General features: G+C 43.4%; 1 protein-coding gene across 1 annotated transcript; it reads left to right on the top strand.

The window, feature by feature from the left end:
* On the top strand, positions 1-19,405 carry scara3 (scavenger receptor class A, member 3). The gene is made up of 12 exons (XM_079753940.1): positions 1-332; positions 7,100-7,135; positions 7,338-7,382; positions 8,313-8,432; positions 13,128-13,208; positions 13,898-14,016; positions 14,168-14,412; positions 15,596-15,815; positions 16,280-16,368; positions 16,537-16,729; positions 17,148-17,325; positions 17,664-19,405. Exons 1-12 carry the CDS (start codon positions 326-328, stop codon positions 18,128-18,130), a joined length of 1,800 nt encoding a protein of 599 aa, XP_079610066.1. The 5' UTR covers positions 1-325; the 3' UTR covers positions 18,131-19,405.
* Positions 19,406-24,878: the final 5,473 nt, after the last annotated feature.

Raw genomic sequence — 24,878 nt, 5'->3', positions numbered from 1 at the left:
GAGTGTAGGGCAGCCATCGGTCAGAGAGCTCATCTGGTCGAGCGTGGCGCTCCTCTCATTCCACGATAAAGCATTCTTCTTCTTCTTCCTCATCGGCTCTCTCCCCCTCTCTCTCCCTGGATCATTGTCTCCATACCGGGGAAACGAGCAAGCCTATGGTGGGAGCTGGTTCTGAGGAGTAGTGACACTGGTGACTCTCCTGTGCTGCACACGTGTTCCTATTGGACAGTGAGAGAGAGTCCGCCACCACCACCGCCAACAGCCAGCTTTCATCAGCTGACCGGAGTTCAGGTGGATACGGCAGCGTGGACAAGAAGCAGGCACAATGAAAGGTAACACTTTTTGATGTTGTGGTTGCTGGGTTCGTCGTTGAGAAGTTTGTTGTTGAACTACAAATGAGATCATAGCGGTGAGAGGCTCCTCAAAAAGAAGAAAATAATTAATGTTGATGATTATTTTTGTTGGATGCTAAGGGAGCGTGAACACGTTGGCCTTCTGCATGTGAACACAGAATGTGGGCCATTGCACTTGTGTGTGAGGGGCCACCAAAAGTGCAGACAGGTACTTTTCTAAAAGCCTGGCTGAAGCCACAGGAGCCTGAAGAAAGTGCAGGAGTGTTGCTCTTGGATGCCAAACCAGAACCCAGTCAGCTTTAGTCTGTGTGTTATGTGTGTGCGTGCGTGTGTGTGTGTGTGTGGGTGGGTGTGGGTGTTTGTGTGTGTAGCTCTGAGGGGCCCGGCAGGGTGCCAGACATCCAGGGGGTTTGTGGCGGTCGTAGTTATTTTCTTCTTCTGCCCGTTCCCACTTTAAAGGGTTGTGTGTGTGAAAGAACAACATCTTCCATTTGTGCTGATTCACAACATGGCACGAAACATGAGCTGCCAGCGACCCAGATGTGTGTGTGTGTGTGTGTGTGTGTGTGTGTGTGCGTGTGTGCGTGTGTGTGTGTGTGTGTGTGTGTGTGTGTGTGTGTGTGTGTGTGTGTGTGTGTGTGTGTGTGCGTGTGTGCGTGTGTGTGTGTGAGACAGAGAGGGAGAGATAGAAAATACGAATGAGACTGCAAAACAAATAAAGAACATGGCCATACAGTGTACGATATGGCGGTATGTGTGTGTGTATGTGTGTGTCTGTGTGGGGGGGGGGGGGGGCGATGAAGAGAGAGCAGCCTACAGAGAAACATGGAGAGGAAACGGGGGTGGTCTAAGGAGTGTGAACGGGGGAGGCAACCTGGACGATTGAAGCACGCGGCCCATATGCTCCGGAAGGTGGTAGAATGTGTTGACATATTTAGTGAAACGGCCCCAGCGGAGACCAACACACACATGGCACTGGGTCAGCTAACGTAAACTTTGTTTATGTGCGCTCATTGATGATAACGCCGCTGATGATAGCAGTTAATGTGGTCTCTGTTTTTGTGTGTGTGTGTGTATGTTTGTGTCTGTCTGTGTATGTTAATTTGTGTGTGCGGGTGTGGGTATTTGTGTGTGTGTGTGTGTGCGTGCGTGCGTGTGTGCGTGCGTGCGTGTGTAATTTGATGAAAACCAATTGAGAAATTGAGAGCGACAGATAAAATGTTCAACACATGCACGCGAGTGCACGTAGCCACACCCACACACACACCTTAAGAAAGTAACCTTGTGTGACTCACACCATCGCACATTTCTACCTCTGCACTTTTGCCTGGACGGTGAAGTCCATGCTATCGTGAGATGGCAAACACTGGCGCTAAATCGTTTTTTTTCTTCATCCAACTAGCTCCTCTTTCAACAAAAACCCACGTGAGTTCCAGAGTAAACACTAAGCGTTTGAGACCGGCGAACACGCCCTTAGGTCTCACGGAGCTGTAAACCCCAACCGGCTCGGCTTCTCTGTCTCTCCACCAGTCTGCCCGGCGCTGTTTAGGCCCCAAGAAACCCGCGCAGAATTTATGAAACCGTGCCACTGAACATCTCCGGTTTCACTGCCCCAGAACCACAATAAAAGGACATTCCCTTGTAACTGCTTCTCCCCGAAAGCGCCGACAAAGTATGGACTTGGGACTTAACACATTCCACACGTTTACCGTTTTAATGCGAAGGGGCAGACCACAGCATTCCGGCCGGACGGTCTGATCGATCTGATCCAGGGGGATGTTGACAGAGGTCCGGGGAAATCCAGATTAGGTTTTATTGCGAGTCGCGGTCAAGAACTTAAACTCTGATCTCCAGCTCAAAGGCCCGTAATTGCTGAACTCTGTTTTCACTTAAGGTCGGGTTTGTCTAAGTAGGTTTTTCGAGTAAGGCGTGATTAACTCGAGCCCAGGTTAGCAGTGAATGGGAGAACAGCGTTGAAGCATCTTTTTGAGTTTTTGTGGTTTGAAATGAATCTCGATGTTTATGGTGGAACGTGAGCTTGTTTAAAAAATGTCCAACATGGTGCCAAATACTTTTCATGAAGGCTGAAAGTGTATTAGTGTGGATGTTTGGAGTTAACTAAATTTAATTTGTAAGGAATAGTATGAGGGATACATTCAGCCAATAACTATTGTTCTGTCCCTTCATTTGAATTACTCTTAGGATGGGGCAACAGGATATATAAAAGGCTCGATATCTAGATGCATACACGGTTTGTGTCATAGACCATGTCACAGAACATGTTTGTTGCCCTTCCTTCATGATATTTATGTTTCTGGTCAAGTCAAGTACAGTGTATTTGTAAAGCCCTCAATAACAGTTCCAATTCACATGTTATGACCCCCCCCCCCCCCCCCCCCCCCCCCCCCCCCCCCCCCCCCCCCCCAAACCATATCCCTACCCCCACACACCCAAAGAGTAAGAAAAACCTTAATTATCAACAAAGAAGCCAAGCAGCAAACACCATTCAGTGATTGTCAACACTTGCCCAGTCAGGTGTAACCCATGGAACAGGTTACAGCCAATCTCATATGTTTAGAGTGGAGAGAATACTGTAATAACCAGTAACTTTACTGCTGCCCCAGCCCGGTGTGTTCTGCCCTAGCTGCAACTGTGCTTGAGCGGTGCTCATGTTTGGATAGGTGGGCTGGCTGGCCCACTGTACAACATCTGGAGTAGACGTCTATGTAGCCAATCATGCACGCACACGCAGGCACACACACACACACACAAATGCACACACACATGCAACCACGCGCACACACACACACACACACACACAAGCATGTATACGTAATGACACATAAAAAAACACACACAAGCATGAACACTCACACACATACACACACAAACAAGCTCAAAAAAAGTTCCAGTGTGTTTTGTCTTGTCCCGACATACCCGGCTGGTCTTTGGGCGAATATGGAGTAAACATTAGGTAATATCCAATGTGTACTTCTATTCCTTAATAGAGATTTTGGAAGCATTGCAAAGGCTTATTCTTGGCTGATTCCAACAGCCTGCAAGCACAACCATGGCTGCTCAATGGCACCATGATATTACCAAACTTCTATGCTGCTGTAATACCATGACAGCTCAATGGCACCATGATATTACAACACTTCTGCCTGGCTGTCAATGTTTTCCTTCCTCCTAACTTTGGTTTGGAGGTGCGGAGTACCTGTCACTTTAAAATCTCAACTAGGGCATGTTCAGCGTCAGGGCATGTAAAGCTTTCTATTAAAAATAGATAGCTTTAATGTGATGCAACCAATCATCCAAAACTGGTTGTGCATTAAGTTGTCCGCGTGACTTGCATTTTCTGCCCAGATTCTTCTTTCCCACTGAAGGAACTTAGTCTTGAAAATGTTATTTTATTTTGATTCAATGAACTCGGTTTCCTTGGTAAGGCACCTGTGTGGATAGCATTTGATGAAAAGACACTGGCCGGACACTAAAAAAACATCACATATTTAAAGATCTGACAACAGTGTTTCTTTTCTAGAACTCAGTAGTCTACATTACTTAAATCTGAAATCCACGTGTCATGCAAGGCAATAAAGCAATGATGCACTTTTCCCCCCAAGACCAGGTGAAAGTCGAGTTTTACTGCAATTTCTAACTCTTAACGATGGGTTATTTTGACTTGTATTCTTGACAGTGTCACACAAGACAGTCCACAGTCTGAAGAAAAGGAAGAAACCTATTCCCTGTTTGTTTTAGAAGTAAACCGAGCCCTGTGTTATTACAAGAACTGCCGTCGGAAGTGAAGGAAAACCCCAATCAGGCTTTCTCAATTTCCAAGATAAACATTGAATTACCAAATGAAAGTCCACACTCTGATCTAATTTCCAAAAACATCCATTAATTTGGCATCTGCATTGTTTCTCTACTGCTACTCATTGTGAAACAAATTACGGCAACAAAATGGTAGTTTGAATGTTTATGCCAAAGGAGAAAGCCAATAGGTTGAAGAGGTTGGTGCTTTCACAATGGATTTAATTGGGGGATCAGATTGGCTGTTTATGAGTGCATTTTCTCTCTGTCTCCATCTCTGTCTCAGACTCTGACTCTCTCCCTCCCTCCCCGCTTCATTCTGATGCTGGTCAAATGCCAACACAAATATACAGTCTATGCTTCATTTAGAAAATTGTACATGACTTGGTTTTTGTTAGATCTAATCTTCCAGAACACTGAACTGTGGTGCGTATAATCCTCCGACAACAAACAGCTTCCACCACAAGCCCATTACAAACCTTTCATCCAACCATATACTGCACCCAGACGTGGTCAAACAGAGTCGGATTGCAACAAATTCCAAAGAATGTGGGTGAAACATATACAGTAAATAAGTTAGAGCTACTGCTCGGAAGATACATGAGTTCAAAAAAGCGAGAGAGCGACCAGAAATGAGCAAAGGAGCAAAACTAAAACGAACATCCTCTTGCAGGTATTAGCCGGGAATGGTTTTAAAATCTAATTGCTTAAGTCTAAATTAGGGAATTCGAAACAGATATTCTCACAGAGAATTTCACTCACTAATAGCTTGCAAAATGACTTGTCATTTTTTCGCCACGTTCCACACCTTGGTGCACACTATGATACACATATTTTAAAGTGAAACTCGGTCAAAGCATAAGATGCCATGACAATCACAGCAATTCGAGGTGTGCACGAGTGAGACCCATAATTAAAAGAATAGTGTATAGTGATTATTTCAGTAGGGGCTAGGGCTTACTTCTTGGAAGTCCAACCCTGCAGCTATAATAAAAATAACTGACAAGATATATTATATATAACTGAGTGGGAGCGCCGCAAATGAAGCCATACCATATGCAAAACCAAGACCCAAGAAAAACTCAGATCAGTGGAAGAACAGAGGAGGGGTGCCACTGTTTAAATAGGTGGGGTCGCTGTAAATGCATGCATGAGGAAACCTGAGTGGACATCCTTGTGAGACCTATCCCTAGAACATCATGATTATGTTTAAAATTATTTTAACAAAACTCCAGCCTTTATTATGCGCTATTTCAGGAAAGATCATATGTTCACATCTGTTACATTTGCTCTGCTGAATCAAATAAGTCACTTCCATCTTCTCATCCATTTCCTCTCTTCATGAAAAAATAAGCACCGAAAACGGATTCAAGGCTGAAATTTGTGGAATTTCTCTTCTCTACTTATACAACATATACATTTAAATGAAATCAGCAAAAGGCTCTTAGCCCGAAGCATGGGGCTAGCGCTTCCTTACATATATTTGGCTTGGTATACATATGATGACAGAAAAATAAAGCAAAGCCTCCCTAAAATATCTAACCCATCTAACCCATTTTATCAACATGTTAGGGAATAGCAACAACACAAAACAATTATTCACATTGCCATATATACTTTCGATGTTTAAAACCAGAACCCATTGCTTCATGTTTCACTGGGCATCATAGCAAGCGTTACAACTCTGGTCTTCTGGTGTTTACTCTGCGATGACATGAATCTCATAGACTTTTTGGCCCAGTGACTTCTTGTTTTGAATTACATAAATGGCATTAGGGAATGTTTACAGTGGTTTCAGGGAAGAAATCAAAATGCCCCCATCCCATTACTTCTGTGGTTACCCTCACAATTGTGAGATTGAGCCTTTCCCGTTGAGATTAACACACAACCACAGGCTTGAATCAAAGAAGAGATTGTATCTGAGAGAGCAATTTTATAAGATACGGTGTCAGCCAAGGGTCATTGGTAAGCAACCAGCAATCAGTTGTCATCTGTGGAGGAAAGGTAGCATTCACATGGACAGAGGCAATGTTTTTTCTGCATTGAGTTGTGTAACAAGTACCCCGAGGTAGTTGGAACTATTTTGTTCCCGTTCGATCAGAAACAAATCAGGTAAGACAGTTCCAACAGGACTCTGTGGTTATTTTCTATGGCAAGAAAAAGGTCTCGAAAAGATAAAAACATAACAACTAACAGTTGCGATTTGATTGAAACTCATACAGTCACTGCAAAGCTGATAATGGTATGCAACTTGGCAAGGAGAAGTCTCTCTCTCTCCCGGACCACATCTGGTTAAGCCTGGTGATAAACTCCTCCATAGGATGATATTATGCACACTTTTAAACAGCCATCCACACAACTTAAACACTGCAAAATTGCCCAGAAACCAGCTTCCGGTAACCTTCAACACAATTTGCGTGGACACACACACACACACACACACAAGCCCCGCGTACACAAGCGCTGCACGTACACAAGTACACACACACACGCATGCATACACACAAACACACACAGCGCACAAAGCTAACCACAGCTGTCCGATTGTGTTCCCCTATGGGACCACTATAAAACTCGATAACAACGGTGAATGGTCGATTAGTCACCATTTCTTCAAGTCACACTTAATCGTTTTTCTACAAAATGACAGTCAAGTATGATCTCAGAGCTGCGCTCGTCGTTTAAGTCTCCTTTCAGCTAGTGTATGCCTAAACAGAGGCAAGATGTGTTGTGTCGTGTGATGTTGCATTGCGTTGCTACCATGCTGTGTCGTGTTGGACTGTGTGGTGTGGTGTGTGAGGACTTGTGAAGGCTCCTTATAGGGCTGACCGAGTAAGCCAACAAATAACTGATAAACATACAAACAAACAAAAAAGCAGTAGTTTCAGCTTTCAAATCACTGACCCCCCCCCCCCCCCCTCTCTCTCTGACAGAAAACTACGGTGGCTATGAGAACCAACTCTTTAAAGGTAACAATCAAGCACATTTGTTCTTTAATATAACTGCAGTAGATTAATATGGTTTAAACACTTGAATAGAAAAGAAAAGCATTAATGTGTTAATGATGAAAATAGAAAATATAACAACCTTCAATTCTCACGATGATAGGACTGCAATGCTATTAGAAAGAAAAGCTTAAGATTTATGTTTATTTGACATCTTGTCTTTCAGAGGAGGATCTCACTGGAGAAGAAGAGGAGATGCCTCCGTTTCGAGGTGAATTTCACACACACACACACACACACACACACACACACACACACACAAATGTCTTTGTGTGTGTGTGACACCATGTGTGTGTGTTTACATGTCCGTGTGTGTTTGTGAGTGTGTGTGAGTGAATGTATGTGTGTGTGTATGTGTGTGTTTGTGTGTGCGTGTGTGTGTGTGCGTTCCCCTACATGCATCTCTCTCTGCGCCTCAACCGCCGTGACTGCTTAGCAACGACGCGAGTTCAACATCTGCTGTGGCACTCTGCCAGAGCAGCATTGTTCCACAGTCAGCACCCCCACCCGTTCTCAATCCAAGACAGGCTGCATAGCTCAGCCATGGCAGGCCCCTGACGTTACGACTCCTGGTGGGAACAACGCAGTGTATAAGAGTGTCCAAGTGCATATCTGGCCCCTATGTAATCCGATAGCACCACCAGGTCCAGTGTCTCCAAAGTGAATCACATGCATCCATTTCATTGATGAATAGGAGCTGGAAACACATATGGCAATTGGGTGTGTATATAAGTTAAATAAACAGGTTTATACTCGGTTATATATATACGTGCACACCCAGTTTTCTGAAAGTGAAATACAATGAACTAACCATATTAATAATCCAATGATTCAATATCAATGCAGAAAATCTTTATGAATATAGAGATCTTTGCGTGTCTGCTCTGCGTCTGGTAGGAAAGGATATTAATGTTGGAAGGGTGAGTGAGCGCCATGGATATCGTTTTCACAGCCGTGAAATGCTATATGCAAGGATAGCAGATTGGCATTGTGGGAACTACCGACTCCGGGCTTAAGGCTAACGCTATGCATACACTGTGGTTATATTAGCGTATAACGCAACATGTGCCATGATGATGTTTAATTTTCGATATATTGTAATAATCATTACTATTATTATTATTCTAATGATCCCTTTTAGGTCGTAGCCGGGGCGGATGTGTTAAGTGCCAGCAGACACATTCCCTCCAGTTGGCGGTCAAAGTTCTGTACGGAATTATTGCACTCCTCATCATCGCCGTGGCGATTTTAGCCTCTCTGGGTGAGTCCATCTTCCATGTCATAGTGGGAGCCAGGGGTGATTCACTTCTATGTATAACACGAGAAGAGGTGTCAAGGTGTGCACCAGTTATAGCTGGGGTCCTCTTTGGCTTTAAAAAGACATATGGTAGGCATTAGGCGAAACCCACACAGGAAAAAGACAAAAGATGGCACAACGTATTTGGGAATTTGAGAAAAATGTTTTCAACCCCAACTTCATGAAGTGCAGCTGGAAATAACAATGGAAATCACATCCATCCTGTTTTTGAAACATGATACTAGTTATTGTTTAGCAATCATTTAAACTGTTGAAATAGTAGACAGGTGTGTCACAATACTGTTTATTATATGTTGGTACGGTTTGGTGGGAACAGCTTCTTTTCACATCTATTTCCACTCTGACTGGCTGTTAGAAACAGTCAATCCCTCCCTCTATGGCTGCCTATAGGGAACCTCAGAGGACAGCTCTGGAATGGTGAATTTCGTAAAAACAGTGCAGGTCTACACTGCATGTCCAACACACTACACAATACACACATGCTTAGCATACAGGCAAAGACAGGCGACCCTATGGAAACATACATAAACAAATATACACATTAACCTTGATGTTTTTGTGCGGTTGTGCAAAGACAGGCGAACAATCATGTATACTGTCATACTAAGGACTAATGTGTTTTTAAGCTGAAACAGAGCTCAACCCTACCATACCAGCCCATCGAAGTAAACAATCCCCAGAACTTAACAGACCACACCATGGACTCAACTGACAGTTTTGTGAAACTAACGGAGAAAACAGAAATGTTCAAATAAAGGCAAAAAGATTTTTATCAAGTTCATTTCAAATTACTATGACGTTCATAAATACTTCAATTTAGAAGACACGCCTTTTAGGGGAAACTTTTGCTCTCGGTCAGCTTTTGATTTGTTTTTGATTTGAGTATGACTAAGAGAAGAGTATAATAAACCTGGCCTAGGCTGGGGTAGGGATGGTTATCATCAGTGCCAAAGAGAGCTAATGTACTTCTACAGGAGGTATGCACAGTAAGGAAGTACAATGGAAACACAATTATCCTGCTATTCTTCCCAAGTATTGACTCAAACACTCTCTATCTCCCTCTCTCTCCCTCTCTCTCTCTCTCTCTCTCTCTCACACACACACACACACACATACACACACGCGCACACACACACACACACACACACACACACACACACACACACACACACACACACACACACACTAGGCCTGCACGATATGAGGAAAATCTGCGATGTGCGATACCATTGTTCAATATTGCGATGAGATATGACTTGCGATAAATAAACAAATATTGAAGTGTGCATATTAGCTATACATTTCCTGTCTTTCTGCTATAATAGGTACACTGCTAACATAGACCCCAAACATTGAATAGCCTATGCCCACTGAATAAAGAAATGAAATAAATTATTTTATTTAACTTTTATTGAACAAAGTGCACAACATGAACACCCAACGAAGTTTAATTTCCCCTGCTCTATTTAAAATATTTTCTTCTAAACTGAACAAAAACATTGAACTCTTGAAATAAAAAAATATCTGGGGGAAAACAACTTAAATAATTAAATAAATATAAATTAAACATGGGCATGGCAATTTAAAATAACTAATGTCTCCCATTACAATCATCAAGGCCCTCGACTCCGCCCAACAAGGTGCAAGGATCTATAGTATGCGGGGGAAAATTGAAATAACTAAATCAAGATACAATCAGGAAAAAAAAATCTACCCCTTATGGCAAGTTATTCTTTAGGGCAAGTTCTTGGCCAAGAAAACCAGCATGTTGACTTTGCTGGGTTTCAAACATGCACGTTGACATGTTACCACATTCCCTGATGTGCTGAATAGCTGAATTTTTCGCTGCTGATGTAGCTGACCTTGAACCTGGGGTCCATGAAGGATGCAGTGTCCAGAAGTTCTTGTGTTGCTGGGTCATCATACTTTGTATTCATGTAATCCAGGATTTTCACTTTAATGGTCTTGGTTAAATTGGTGTCATCTTCCTTTTTTGCAAGAACTGATGTATTCAAGAGATGAAGGACTGGTTTCACATATGAAACACTCACATAGCTTTCCCCGGAAAGAGCATCAGTAAATACTTGCAAAGGGTGTAATGCCAGGTTTACAGACTCCAGTACATCCAGGTCCTGCCAGGAGGGAACCAGATGCCGTGTTTTTCGGTCTGCCGAGAGGACATTAGATATGGCTTGCCGCTGCTCCAAGATCCTCTCCATCATCTTTTGCCTCGAGCCCCACCTAGTTGGGCATTCTGTGATGAGTGAGTGCTCTGGGAGGTTGTGCTCCTGTTGTGCTTCTTTCAGTGCCATCTTCTGCTTCCAGCTGTGGGAGAAATGTCCCACCAATTTTTTACAAAGCCCAGCAGCACGGGCAATGCGGCTGTCATCTTTAACAGCATTTTCTGGAAAGACAGGAAAACACATGAAAAAAATATTAAAACCTACCAGTAATCATTGTAGCCTAACTGCAAAATCTAACAATTTTGTAATAATTACAAAGAAATAATTCAGAGACTGCATAATTAACTACAATTATTACAAAGTAATAATTCAGGGACTACATACTAGTTAACTACAGTAATTACAAAGTAATGATTCAGGGACTAGACAGACTACCATTATGTGGCATGTAGTAGTAGTTTAACTTGTAGGCTTGAGCTCAAAATCAATAGGTTACAAAACAATAGACACAGAGGTTCTCAAAAAACAAAAAACAATATAAAATAATAACAATAAATAACAAAAACAATAATAAAACAATAATATTACAAAATAAGACGGCAATAGATAACAATAATGCCACGTAAAGCAAATGTATTAATTTACACTTACCGATGGCAAGATGCAGACTGTGGCCAAAACACTGAAGTCTGACCCAGTGGTTGAGTTCGGTGGCCTTCACAACGTTAGACCCGTTGTCGGTGGTGATGCAAGCTAGCTGCTCTTCCCGCAAATTCCAGCTGGTCAAAGCCTCACGTAGTCCACACGCAATGTTTTCCCCAGTGTGTTCTCCGGGGAAGTAGGCTGTCTGTAGACATCGCGTTTTCAGTTAAAAGTCTTGATCCAGGAAGTGTACAGTGAGGCTGATGTAGGGCTCTGTCGTTCGACTGGACCAAAGATCTGTGGTACAGGCGTAGTGTTCAATTTGACCCAGTTCCGATTCCACTGTCTTCCTGCATGTTTCGTACATTTTTGGAATGGCGACTTGGGAAAAATAATTGCGTGATGGAATGCTGTATCTTCGGTCCAGTTTCCTTATCAGACTCACAAAACCATCTTTGGTCACTGTGTTTATAGGCGTCATGTCCTTAGCCAAATAACGAGTTATGGCCTCTGTTATTTCTCCGTGGCGTTTGGATGTTTTCTCGTAAGGAGTCACGCACGCAAAACTGAGAAATGGACTGTTGCAAGGTTTTAGATTTGCTGCTACTCAACGTTTTTGGTTTTGTGGTTTGGCTAGCTTTGAATTGTTCGTGTAGTTCTTTATGGTTGTGTTGCAGGTGGTGATGGAGGTTTGTTGTGTTTCCTCTGGAAGTTGCCACAGCTGTTCGGCATGTTTTACACAGTACCTGTGTTTGTAACACGTCGTCGCTACGGAATCCAAAGTAACTCTAAATTGCAGAAGTGCAGTTCTTTTTCACCACAAGGTCTTCGTCAACCACATTTTCCTCGCTATTCTCTCCTTTCTCCGCCATCGTGTTACATAGCCTCGCAGTCGCCACAAAATTAACACCAATTAATTTGAGGGTGGCTCCGGAACACATAGGACCCGGGGACGCTGCCGGCGCCGACGGCTAGCTGTTGCTTCATCTGATTGGCCAAATGGTGTGAATGCATGGCGCATGTATCCAGGGCTCCATCTGATAGGTCAAATGTTCGCATGCTGGGTGTGAATACATGGCGCGTGTAAATAAAATGATTTTTATTCATCGCGTTTCAGGCATCTTTTCCGATGTGTTAACCGCGCATGTTCATATCGCGATGACGATGAAAATACGATTTATCGGTCAGCCCTAACACACACACACACACACACACACACACACACACACGCACACACAACATGTGTTTCTCACACACAGGAACACACACACACACACACACACACACACACACACACACACACACACACACACACACACACACACACACACACACACACACACACACACACAAACACACACACAAATATATAAACATGTATGTAGATGCATACAGAGTCAATTCTGATCCATGCAAACCAAAATGGCTTTAATTATTACCCAAATTCCCATTATTTTACATTGAAACACATGCAGACACTTTTCAATATGCATGCATAATATCATTCACTTTAAAACACAACAACAACATATGCTTAGGCCTAAGTTGTTGTGGTTCTCTTGGGAAATTCCTTTGAGATCAGAATTGGCCCATCTGGCTACATCGTCATGTCATGTTTTGGTTTTCTCCCTTGCTAATAGGAACCTGATGTGCTTGGTTGCTCAAATTATCAAGGACTTCCTGTTTGCACTTTGATCATTTTGTCTTTTTTATCTAGTTTAAACTGTACTTCTTACGGATAAAAGAATCTAACTGTACCTTGCTTTTCGGAAAATATAACACCGTTCAAATTCTCTTTTCAAATATTTTCCAGCTTTCCGTAAGGTTGCAAGTCTGTCAGAGGAGGAATCCATCTACCACAAGAAGATAGCCAAGGCCCAGCAGGGAATTGACGGTGAGATAGGAGGTGGTGTGTGAGTGTGTGTGTGTCTTTGTGTGTGTTTGCGTGAGTGTTTCTGGAAGAAAAGATAAAAAATAACAGAACAGACTTTTGTTTGTTTTAAGAAGAGGATGGAACAGTCTCATAATGTCTGTCTCCATTTAGAACCAACATTAGTTAATTCTAGGTTAGAGTTCCAATGTCTGCAGCATCACCTGAAGGCATCCTTGACCATGATGCTCTTTCTTCTCCTTAAAGGCATGAATCTGAATTCACTGTAAGTTGCGTTGAATAAAAGGATCTATTACATCTCTATATAGTTAATGATGCATAGGCATCTGGAAGGCTTCTCCATGGTCTCTTTCAAAGTTGTACCAATCTTGAGTTGGTAAAAATATGACAAAGAGACAATGTACATTTTTTTGATTCTCAGGTCAACCTGAATACTTTTTACCTGTTGAGTCTTCAGCAGACGCTTTCATCTCAAAGGACGTCCATTGAACAGTTTCCAGCTAGATTCCATAAACGCGCAGTTACTGGTTAGGCATCTTACTCAAAGGTGGCAACCCACCTAGGATGCCCACATGGGGGTTGGTCTCCAAAAACCTTTAAAACCCCCCTTAAACTCGACACACTATCCTACCCCAACCGTGTTGTAGTGGATAGAGATGTTGGGCTGACCTCTCCTTCCATCTCTCACACAGATCTGGGCTCTGCGCCCAACTGCTCTGGCTGCCTGGACGTCGCTGGGTCCAACGAGGAGATCAACCGCATGAAGCGGGAGTTTGAGCAGTTCCAGCAAACTCTCATTGAACAGAATAAGGTATGGCTGGGCCCGCGTGGGTCACTATTACTACTACATACATTTGACGATTTCTTAAATGGGGCCTTCAAATTAAAAGCTCCATTGATAATCATTCGTAGTTAGACTTCTCTTGATGTCGACGGATCATTCCCCTTCCCCCATATTACAGATAATGGAGCAGGCATTCCAGACGCAAACCGCCATGAAGACCGCCAGCAGCCGACTGACCAATGACATGCGAGACCACACCATATCGGTGAGACTCCTCAACCAATCGCTGGAGGGATACGTGGAGCAGCTGCACGGCTGGAAGGACGTGATCGAGGAGACGGACGACCGGATGAAATCGCTGACCCAGGACCAGTACGACCTCAAAGCCACCGTGCAGCAGGTCAACACCACCGTGGGACTCAGGTGAGAAAGACTATGGAGCTTTGTGGTTTGTCACAGGTTGTTTGTTTGTGGTACTACTTTTGGGTATTGGCACCGTAAAGCCTCTTAACAAGAAGTTAAGTTCCCCAAATCCGTTTGGATTGTTGCCGGGTTATTGTTAGAACCGAGGTCTGTGACCTCTAATGCTCTCTGGATGATCTGGATTCACTTTATTAACAAATGTGGGAATGCAGTTTTATAGTGCCAAGAAATGTTAAATTACATCTGCAATTTAGCAAATACCACAGCCACTCACTGCACACATACAGCCTCACACATCTGCCCTTGTTGTGTTCCCACTTGGCATTACTACAGCAAATATCTCGGCTCAGAATAAGTGTTTCTAAGTTTCTTACATTATTTACATTATTAAGAAAGCGATAACAAGATTATATAAATAATGTGCAGATGTCAACAAGGTCATAAATTCAGAGGCCACTGCTCCAGAACCACAGTGTCTCATAAAACAACATGCACATTAATTACATGATGGGATATAAGGTGCAAATGTGTCATGGCTCAGAATAGTCCACAGGTACTGCCGTTGCTGGAAAAGTTTCCAACCTGCACTGTCTGAGGCAATAATTTCCCCCAAAATCATTGCCTCAGAAATACTTTTTTTGGTGAATTCACTAAAGGACAGACATTCAGTAAATACAGCAAGTCTTATATGAAGTAAAGAGACCACTATTCCTATCGGAAAAATTGCACAGCTGTCCTCCAGACTTGTTGGGAATTGATTTAGTAGTGAAATCCTGTGTTTTGACTCAGACTTCAAAGATTTATTTCGAAATCGGAAACACGATGTTGAAGTCACTAAGTGAGCCCTTTCCGTTTCTTTGATCGTGGTTGAACTCTCTTTTCTCCACTTTCCGTGCGGTGTGTCAGCGGTTTGACATTAGTGTCAAAGAGTGCTAAATCCTATTCTACAGCAAGAGCTAATAGGAATCATGATTCTTTCTAACTTGTGTGTGCTGTTTTAACCCCAAGCCCCAAGGGTTTGAGAAGCTAAAACCCCAACATTTCACTCAGCATTTCATCACATGTAAACAAACACGTCATCAAAGTCATACAGTGCTTTTGATCAAGGCTAATTCCTCCATGCAAGCCTGCTTCAAGAACACAACCTCGAATCACTGATTGAGCTGCTTTCCCCCCCTCTTAGCACCTTGTGGATGGACGCCCTCCAGAGGCGGGCTGACGAGGAGACGCTAATCCTCCAGAAGATCAACACGGACTGGCAGAACTACAGTCGCTCCCTGACCATCCTTAAGTCCAACGCCAGCGCCACCACGCAGACGGTGCGCAGCATCCAGAGCGGCGTGGTGGCCACGCACCAGAGGATCAGCATGTCCTCTGAGATGGTGCACGACCTCACTCTGCAGGTGTGTGTAGGACAGGGCTGACGGGTCGGTCGGCGCTGTAGCGTTGCAGACGATGCAGAACGATATGCGATGGGTACATGTGTGCTTATCAGGGTTTTTTTTAAAAGGTGACAGATTATACCCCCAGGTATGAGTGTGATTAGCCGGTACAAGCCGTTTTGAAAATCTGCCTCTTCTGACGTCAGAAGTGGGCGTGTCTACCTAGATGGATTAGCCCACCTAGGGACACACTCACACCTGCTGGTTTATTATGTCACCTTTAAGCTCTGTTCAGATCTGCTTTGAGGTGATGTCTAATAAGCAATTTGATCAATATATGTTGAATGATAGCGCAATCCTAATGCTCTCTAAAAAGTAGCACATTCTGTTATCTTATTTTGTCATTATTGCTTGTGTCAAATAGTTATGTCATGTTAGTTGATGTTGAAATTAAAAAAAATGGGTATGTGTTTCTTTCGCTCCAGGTCATGAACCTGCAGATGCAGCTGGACAATGTGACCTCCTTCATGGATGAACACGAGGAAAACATGCATGACCTCCAGTACCATTCCAGGTTAGAACCATGCATATATCCATCCTAAACGACAATTGCATACAACCCCACTGAGCTATACAGGAAAAGAATCGACCACACAGGACCCAGATGAGCTAGACCAGGACAAACTGGTGCATCAAAACCCAATCTATGGAAGCCTCAAAGTATGATTCCTTCAACCACCAGGTACTACGAGAACCGCACAGGCGAGCGTTTCTCCACGCTGGATGGACGCCTTAACTCCATCGATATGGAGATTGTCACCATCTCCTCCAGCATCAACGCCACAGTCAGCCACGTCCAGAGCATGTACAAGTACATCAACATCGAGAGCTCCTCTTGCCAGAGCCGCCTCAGAAGCCACTCAGAAGATCTGCAGGTTGCTGTCCTTATGCTCTTATGCTGTCATGATATGCAGATGGTATAGTAATGATACCGATACATGCTAACCTGCCTTGTCTTCAAACAAGGGGAATCGTGCTAAAGGGAATGTGTGTTCAAAAGTCTTTCTTAAAACAAATACTTCGATTTTAAAGATAAAGAAAGACTTGAAAGACCCATTACAAAGGGAATATGTGTGTTCAAATGTCTTTCTTAAAACAAATACTTATATATTAAAGATAAAAAAAGACCTTAAAGACCCCTTACAAAATGTATTTTCATTAAATGTAGTTATTCATATTTCAAATGTAAGATTACGATTTTGCCCTGACATTCTTTATCCTAATGTTGTCCTATCTCTACCTTCTTTACCTTTTCTTCTTCCTACTCTCTACGCCCAACCGGTTCTTCTGAAGAACTTGAATTATACGGTGCTGCTGCTGCTGGACTTTGCGGAGACGCTGAGGGAACAGAACATCATGCTGAGGGTGCGTGTGCTCATGGAAGTGAGGAACCTCACCATGGTGATGGAGGAGATGAAGCTGGTGGACACGCGCCACACGCAGATCATCAAAAACTTCACCATACTCAAAGGTAGCTTTAAACGCTCCCCACTAGTAGTCACCTTTCTGCTAGGCTAGCTATATATTTATCTTACATCCCAAAAGACCCTTTTCTTTTGTAAATCACTCGTTGTAAATTGTCCGTATAATGTAAATTGACTTGAGAGATGGCTGCAGTTCTCAAGGACTTTCACCTAGGAAGAGACTTCGCTTAAGCAGGACTAATACAGATCTGGTCACAGCGATGATTTTGACGTGTCCAATACATGTTTTGCATAGAGGTCCTGGATGTTGAGAAGTTAAATGTTCCCCTTTGGCCTTTCCCCTCATCACTTACTCTCCATCTCTTCTATGTTTCTCTCTCTACAGGACCTCAGGGGCCACCAGGGAGCAAGGGGAACCGTGGAGAGACTGGGCTCAAAGGTCTGACAGGGCGGATGGGGCTCAAGGGTGATCCGGGGCCCATAGGAGGCCGCGGGAGCCTCGGAGAGAAGGGCTCGGTGGGTCCCAGGGGAGACCAGGGTGAACCGGGTCCAAGCGGTTTGAAAGGTGTGCCGGGATTAAAAGGCATCAAGGGCTCCTTTGGTCAGGCAGCATTCCGTGGCGACAAGGGCGCTCAGGGTGACGTGGGGATCCCCGGTAAAGATGGTTTGCCTGGCCTCAACGGGCCCTCAGGTATCCAGGGGGAGGAAGGTCTTCCTGGGATTCAGGGCATTCCTGGGCCCAGCGGAGTACCAGGAAACCCAGGACCAGTTGGACTCCCGGGTAAACCGTGTGCTGTTAAAGATCTCACCAAGAGGAGCACGCAAGCATGGGCCGGATCCAAAAGACATTAGGTACACGGTGTTCAACAGAATACAGAGAAAGACAAAGAACCTGAGTGAACTAGTAAGAGAACACAGATCCACGGTTGTGTTGAAGAACATCTTGTTGGAACTTTGTGACGAGACAATCATTTTATGGATGTTGGCCATTTGGAAATCTGAGGTGTCTTCCAGTCTTCTGCGAATGACCCGGGCTTGGAGAAGTGTTTTGGATACAGACAGTGAAACCCTCAAGATGATGGTTTCTCTTCCATATTCATCCGTTAATCTTTTGAGGATTCCAAAGGTAAGACAAACAGAGAGCAGACATGTAACCTAAGAAATCTCAATCTCTGCCGCGTCTAGAGTGATTGGTTGTCTGACTTTGTAGGTTCAGGCTTCCTCTTGCAGGGAAAGACTTGTAAACTCAAGAGGTTGAGCATGGAAGTAAGGGATCATATTCAAATTTCAATGCAGCTTTTCCCATAGATTTCAGGACCCAAGCTGTGTAGAACAAGGTAAGGACAACAACGAAAGAGGAAGGAAGTAGAGGGTCACTTCAATATCGGGTGGACTACAAGATGGATTACTATAAATTCAGTTTTTGTCATAGAATCTAAATCATTTTCTTATCAAAACAAAGCCTTATATTATAGCCTTAGCCGTCATCAGCCAGAAAGACGATATTCTACAGCCTTTATTCACATTGTTTTTATGCAAATCATTTTACACCCAAAATGTAATATCCCAAGTGAAACAACTGAATTGTGTATAATAGAGTTGTAATTGTACCTGTGCAATGATAGCCTATTACCACAGGGGCAAAAGATTGTTTTAACACAGATGTATATACATACATTCTTGGGAGACAATGGCACTTTACTGGTGTTTGAATCATTCAATAATTTCTTCTTGATAAATAACTTCAGAGCGGGCACTCTGAATTCGCACTAGGTCCAAAGTATTGGAATTTTACACTGCCTAGATGTCTTTTGGTGATACTTATTTGATTAATACTGAAAGTGGCGCTTTATGCTGTTGGACAAAATATATGTACAAATAGTTCTTGTTCTGTTGCAAACGGTGCTAGGAGTATGACGAAGACGAGAAAAGACAGTGCATACCGTTTTCTAAGATGACATGATAGTTTTTTGTTTTCCCTGATTAGAAGGTACACTAGCATTTCTTACTCATGATGAAAGTATATGGCTCCCTGTAAAAAAAATAAGGAACAATGTGTAAACCTGTGTGTTGTAATCATGAAATGCGACTGGTTTGCGTGGAACACAATAAATACATTTAACATGGTCCTTATGGTCTACTGAAACAGAAAGCTATTGTCATCTAGCTGTTCATTTTCCTGGGGGTGGCTCAGATATGCAAAGCATATCTGAAGAGGGGATTCAAAACACATGCCAGTCCCACCCTTTACAATAGTTGAGGTTTCAGTCCTCATTAACTCGTAGGGAATTCAGTGGTCAAATGTGCAGTTGTTTAAAAGTCTCAGTCTGTGATTTGCAGGGCTGGTTTACAGCAATATAAAGTCATATCCTATTAAAATTGAAATCGTTGACTAAGAGAGGAATACAAAATCAATATTTTCGAAATCAAACAATGGATCCTTGTTCTATTAACAGAATCGTGAAAATCTGTAGGGAGATATTATTGGTCAACGAAACACAATGTAGGGCAAATGATGATGCACATTTTGGTTTGGATACCGCCAAACCTTAATGGAGTGAACAGCGAAGGCTTCTCTGTGAAGGCTCTGCGTCATTGGTCGAGAGCGGGGCGTCGCCGTTTAACTCAAGCTGTGTCAGCCAGCCCAATGTGTGTGGCTTTTAAGGCGCAGGAGGTGGCCTTTTTAAAAAGGAATTAAACACATAATTAAACTTGCACAAAAAATCCTAAGCGACAGCAGCAAGCGGCACCAGACACAAGGTGTTGCTCGCTAAGGCGTATCCTATGACAGATGTGAGGCCAAGCAGAATTCCCAATCACCTCAAAACCCAATAATTCCCTGTAGTTCGAGTTTAGTGTTCTCCCTTCCTCCGTTAACAGCTATGCACCATCTGAAAGAGGTGACAGGGTGCTATGATCCATACCTGGGTTTGAGGAATTATAAGGATTTGGAAGAAGTGGAAAAAAGTCAAATACGACCATTTGAGATCAGTATACCCCTTGACAATTCCATTTATCTCTTTGTGTTTCGCTTTATTTCTGATCAAGATCAATGCTCTGGCGTTGATGAAGGCCACACTGCTCTATGGATAAAAAAGAAAAAGTACTATTTTCTTCATCTGCTTCTCAGTCATTCCGTCCTGTCGCAACAACAGACCTCCCCCTTCCCCTTCAGTACCGGCCATAACCCCATATTGCTGTGGTTTTGGCAATGGCTTGACTTACAAAGCATTGGACTACAATTGTTTGTACAATACAAGATTTTTTTTTTTTTTAATACAAACACTACCCCCCCCCCACCCGCACACAGACACACACACACACACACCCACACACACACACACACACACACACACACACACACACACACACACACACACACACACACACACACACACACACACAAACTCCCTGCTGTTCCCACATTAATGTAACTGGTTAAGCGCAACGGAAGGATGCCCCCTCACCTCACTACTTTCTCAGCTCATCTGTGCGGTCCGAGGCCTGGCCAATAATGCTGTGTAATGCCTTTACCATTCCCTTGCGTAACGCCTGCATGTACCTCATGCCAGACCCCGTCCCCACAGGCTCCCCCCTGCTGGGGCCCACTCCTCTGCCAGCCGTGTGGTGGAGCTCTAGCCGTCTCAAGTGTCGCCGCTTCTTCTCGGACACAAAGCCAAAACCTGGAACTACTTTTTTGCCCACTTGCAGGATTTTGAATGACGATGGTTGATGTGTGTGTGTGGTGTGTGTGTGTTTGTGGGGGGGGGGGGGGGGGGGGGGGGGGGGGGGAACAGCGTTACTCCATCACATTCAGGGAATTATTACTCATTAATTCATGAGGAAGTGAATCAGAGCAGAGGGAGGGTGTTGGGAAAAACAAGCGAGTCAAAACACCAGATGTGTTCTTTCAAACCTGTAACCCTCGGCCCGCGGGCTGCACAGGCACTTTAAAAAGCAAGTTCACCAATATTAAACCCATATATAAATATATGAATAGAAATGAGATAAATGGGATGAAGGAGATTGACAGGGATACAATTGGCCCCCCAAAGCCATCGGATGTTTAAATTGTATATGGTAATCTTGGTTAGCTTTTCATAGACGATGGAGGATGAATCCTATATGTGAATACGTACAAAGGATATATGAAATATATTATCTCATAGCAATCCAGCACAATAACTGGTTCACTGCAGCCATCGTTTTGGGTCAAAATTTGATTCCTCCAAAAAATAAAATCTTCAAACTCAAAACAGAAATGCTTTAATTATGAATAATTCCAAAGCATTGATTAACAATGGCATCCACAGAAGCAGCGCATTTTCAACAAAGCATAACCATCTCAAACACGTCCAAGGGGAAACGTTTACGACTTTTTGTTTCGAGTTTAAGTCCTGCCTCTCGTTTTAATGGCCCACCAAGGTGCCATGATAAAGCACTTTTCTCCGACTTTTCTTCCGACCACCTATTGGACTAAATGTCACTTCGCCATGAATGATTTCAGAAGACCGCCGGGGTGCTTGGTTGGATGAACCAATTGATTTGCTGTGAGCAGTGGTGGAATGGCTCATAAAGGAGTAGCAAGGCGTCGATCTGTCTCTAACGCGGCCCAGTGCTGCAGCAGCCCTTAAGCACAGTCTTAAGCCTTTCACGATAGTGCTGACTGGGCCATCTGCTACATGCAGACCGTAGGGGGCCGTTAACGTCCTCGCAGACCTCCTCCAACTCCCCTGGTACTGCAGAGAACCCTGGGTGGTCTCTATGCACAAACACCTTCAACTGGAGTTCACTGTCTTTTTTAGTACGCACAAGACCACGTTTATTACACCGTTATGCATACGTTTAGTGTATGATGGGTATGGCAAAAAATTATGGCAGTAAAATTCACAGAAGCCTGCCAGTGATTTTTTTTTGTGTACAGAAATGATGGAGGCTGATTGATTGATGCATTATATATGATATATGAAGCATAGATATACATTGTCTTGATTAGCGTAGCGCTTATGTTCCGCTCCTCACACACACACACACACACACACACACACACACAGCAGGTGACTTTTGGAGGTAGCAGAGGAAAAACCTCAAACATCTCTTAGACTACAAAGTTCTTTATGAAGACCACCTTAAAAGTCTGCTGACACCTGATTGATTTGTGAAACACTGATGCCAATCAGCAGAATATAAGCAAGCAACCAGTTATGCCAATCAGCTAATTAGCTCTTCAACCCTGACCTAACAGCACCCTCGATAGCGTTTTCTCAGTGGGAGTTTGTGTTTTTATGAAAAATACTGGACACCGCCTGTATGTGCCTCTGGGGTGTTTTTAAAGAAATGTTCTACCTTTTCTCCCCATTAATTTCTTTGTTTCACAAGTCCAATGCTTCCCCTTAACATGGCTTCCCATCCAAAGCTACCAAGTGAGCTCATGAGATTTCAGTTCCAGTGATGTCACTTTTGACTGGACAGGGGATATGCCTGAGAGAGACGTTACCTAACATTTTCAAATAAACACACGTATGCACACACACACATGCACATGCGCACAAGCGCAAATGTGCGCACACACACATGCCCACATTCACCTGCACACACTCAGACATTAACTAAGTGTTGCAATGACAGTCCCCCACAGAGACCATTACCTACACAGCTGTAAAAATATACATAGCCTTTCCTTCTGACTCAGGTGTTTGTGTGTGTGTGTGTGTGTGTGTGTGTGTGGGGGTGGGGGGGGGGGGGGGGGGGGGGGGTGCATGATTGCAAGCTGCTGTACAAACACTGCCAGCACCTGTTGCTGTGTGTGTATGAGTGTGTGTGTGTGTGTGTGTGTGTGTGTGTGTGTGTGTGTGTGTGTGTGTGTGTCGGTGTGCATGTTGGTGTGTGTGAATGTATGTTTGTGAGTCAGCTGTAGTACCTCGAGAGAAATACATGCAAAGAAGCCTTCCGCTGGTGGCTTGACACCGCAGGGAAAGCCCACACAAACAGTGAGCAAGATGTCCGGTAAAAACACAGCAGATATACACAACACATTCAATTCATATGTAGTAAAGGGCTGATTTAAACATTTATTTATATTGCAACTCTCAATGATACTGTTGATTTGATAGAGATAAACATGACATGCACTATTATTAATTGCTGGACAACAACAACTATAACATTTGTTGATGTCTATTAATAATGTGTTAATTCACAGTATCATGCGTATTGCTGTGGATTGTGGTTAGGGAGTCACTGCAGCAATACCTAAATGAAAAACAATTAGTCCACTGTGGTTGCTTCTACAATTTGATTAAAAAAGAGTCACTGTTCAACCCTAATTTCCTATTTCTATATTGTGTTAAAGGCCTTCTCATACGGCTTTTTTTTTATTATTCTGTGTCCTATTATCGTCTATTACCCAATTTCCCCTCTTCCCTGGGCAGAACTTTGCTTACCAAACAAACTGAAGACCTCAAAACAAGGGTAGCAGCCCCCCAGGAGTGTGCCTGTACACACAAACCGCTATGTCCTCTCCTATTTTTCCAGGAACTGAACCATGAAAACATCCCTCACACTGCTCCTTTTACTTGTCTTCAAAACCAAAATGTCTTTCCAGCTGCTTTGCTTCTGAGATCTCTCTCTCTCCCTTGGTTTCCATCTTTATGAAATGGGTGGTGTTTTCTGGGGGGGGGGGGGTCTGGTGATTATAAAGGTAAACAATGCCTGACCAGACCCAGGTCCGTACAGTACCTCACAGACGTTTATGTTGTCACTGTCCCACGGTGTCATTCTGTGTCATCCTACACACACATTCACATGCACCCACGCACCCACGCACCAACACACTCATGAACATCCACCCACACACATCCACATCACACACATTCACACACACAAACATACATTAGCCAAACGAGACACACGTGGTTTAAACGGGTGTGGGTGACTAAAAAGGCTTATTTTTATCAGAACATGTTAGGAGAGGAGTATTACTTTTACTTTATCAGTGCTCAGCGTATCTTTTAAAAATAATCAGAGAAAAGGTTCTCTACAGGTAAAAGGCAATACATTGGTCAGCATTTTGGAATGTTTTATTGGTTTTTAAGTACTGTGCACAGCCATTTCTGTTACATTACATTGCATTCTCTTTGCAAATAAACAAGAAATGGGTCAATAAACACATTCAAACCAGGATAATCATTTCCATGGGGCGAAGATTACTGCAAATACACAAATGTGACAGACCTCCGCATACGACATTAGTTTCAGTGGTATAACTGGGGGAGATCTGGTTCCCCATGGCAATAAAAGGCAATTATGGGATGTTTGTAATGTTATTGGCCGGAACTTGTAAACACATGTGTGAATACGACGAACTTCCCATCGCCTTTACACAAATTTGCACAGGCGTCGATGTTTGGAAATAAATATCACAGTTACAAATAAGATATACTGTATACTGCAGAGACGAACCAACGCAAGCACACCTCCCAACATTGACACAGATGGTAACAAATGTACACTTTGAGGGCCAGGTTGCCACTGGAATAGATCCATCTGGAATTGACATCCACGTTTCCTGCTTTTGATGTATGGGTGCTTTCTTTTCTCA

This window comes from Pollachius pollachius, assembly GCF_949987615.1.
Source record: "Pollachius pollachius genome assembly, chromosome: 16".
NCBI classification, from domain to species: Eukaryota; Metazoa; Chordata; class Actinopteri; order Gadiformes; family Gadidae; genus Pollachius; species Pollachius pollachius.
Note: the sequence above shows the minus strand (reverse complement) of the source record. Positions and strands in the feature narration are given on the sequence as shown.

Excerpts from the sequence above, each read along its gene's own strand:
- scara3 (XM_079753940.1), top strand. Across the intron at positions 16,730-17,147 it reads GCCACTCAGAAGATCTGCAG|AACTTGAATTATACGGTGCT; the intron begins GTTGCTGTCCTT and ends GTTCTTCTGAAG. Across the intron at positions 17,326-17,663 it reads AAACTTCACCATACTCAAAG|GACCTCAGGGGCCACCAGGG; the intron begins GTAGCTTTAAAC and ends CTCTCTCTACAG.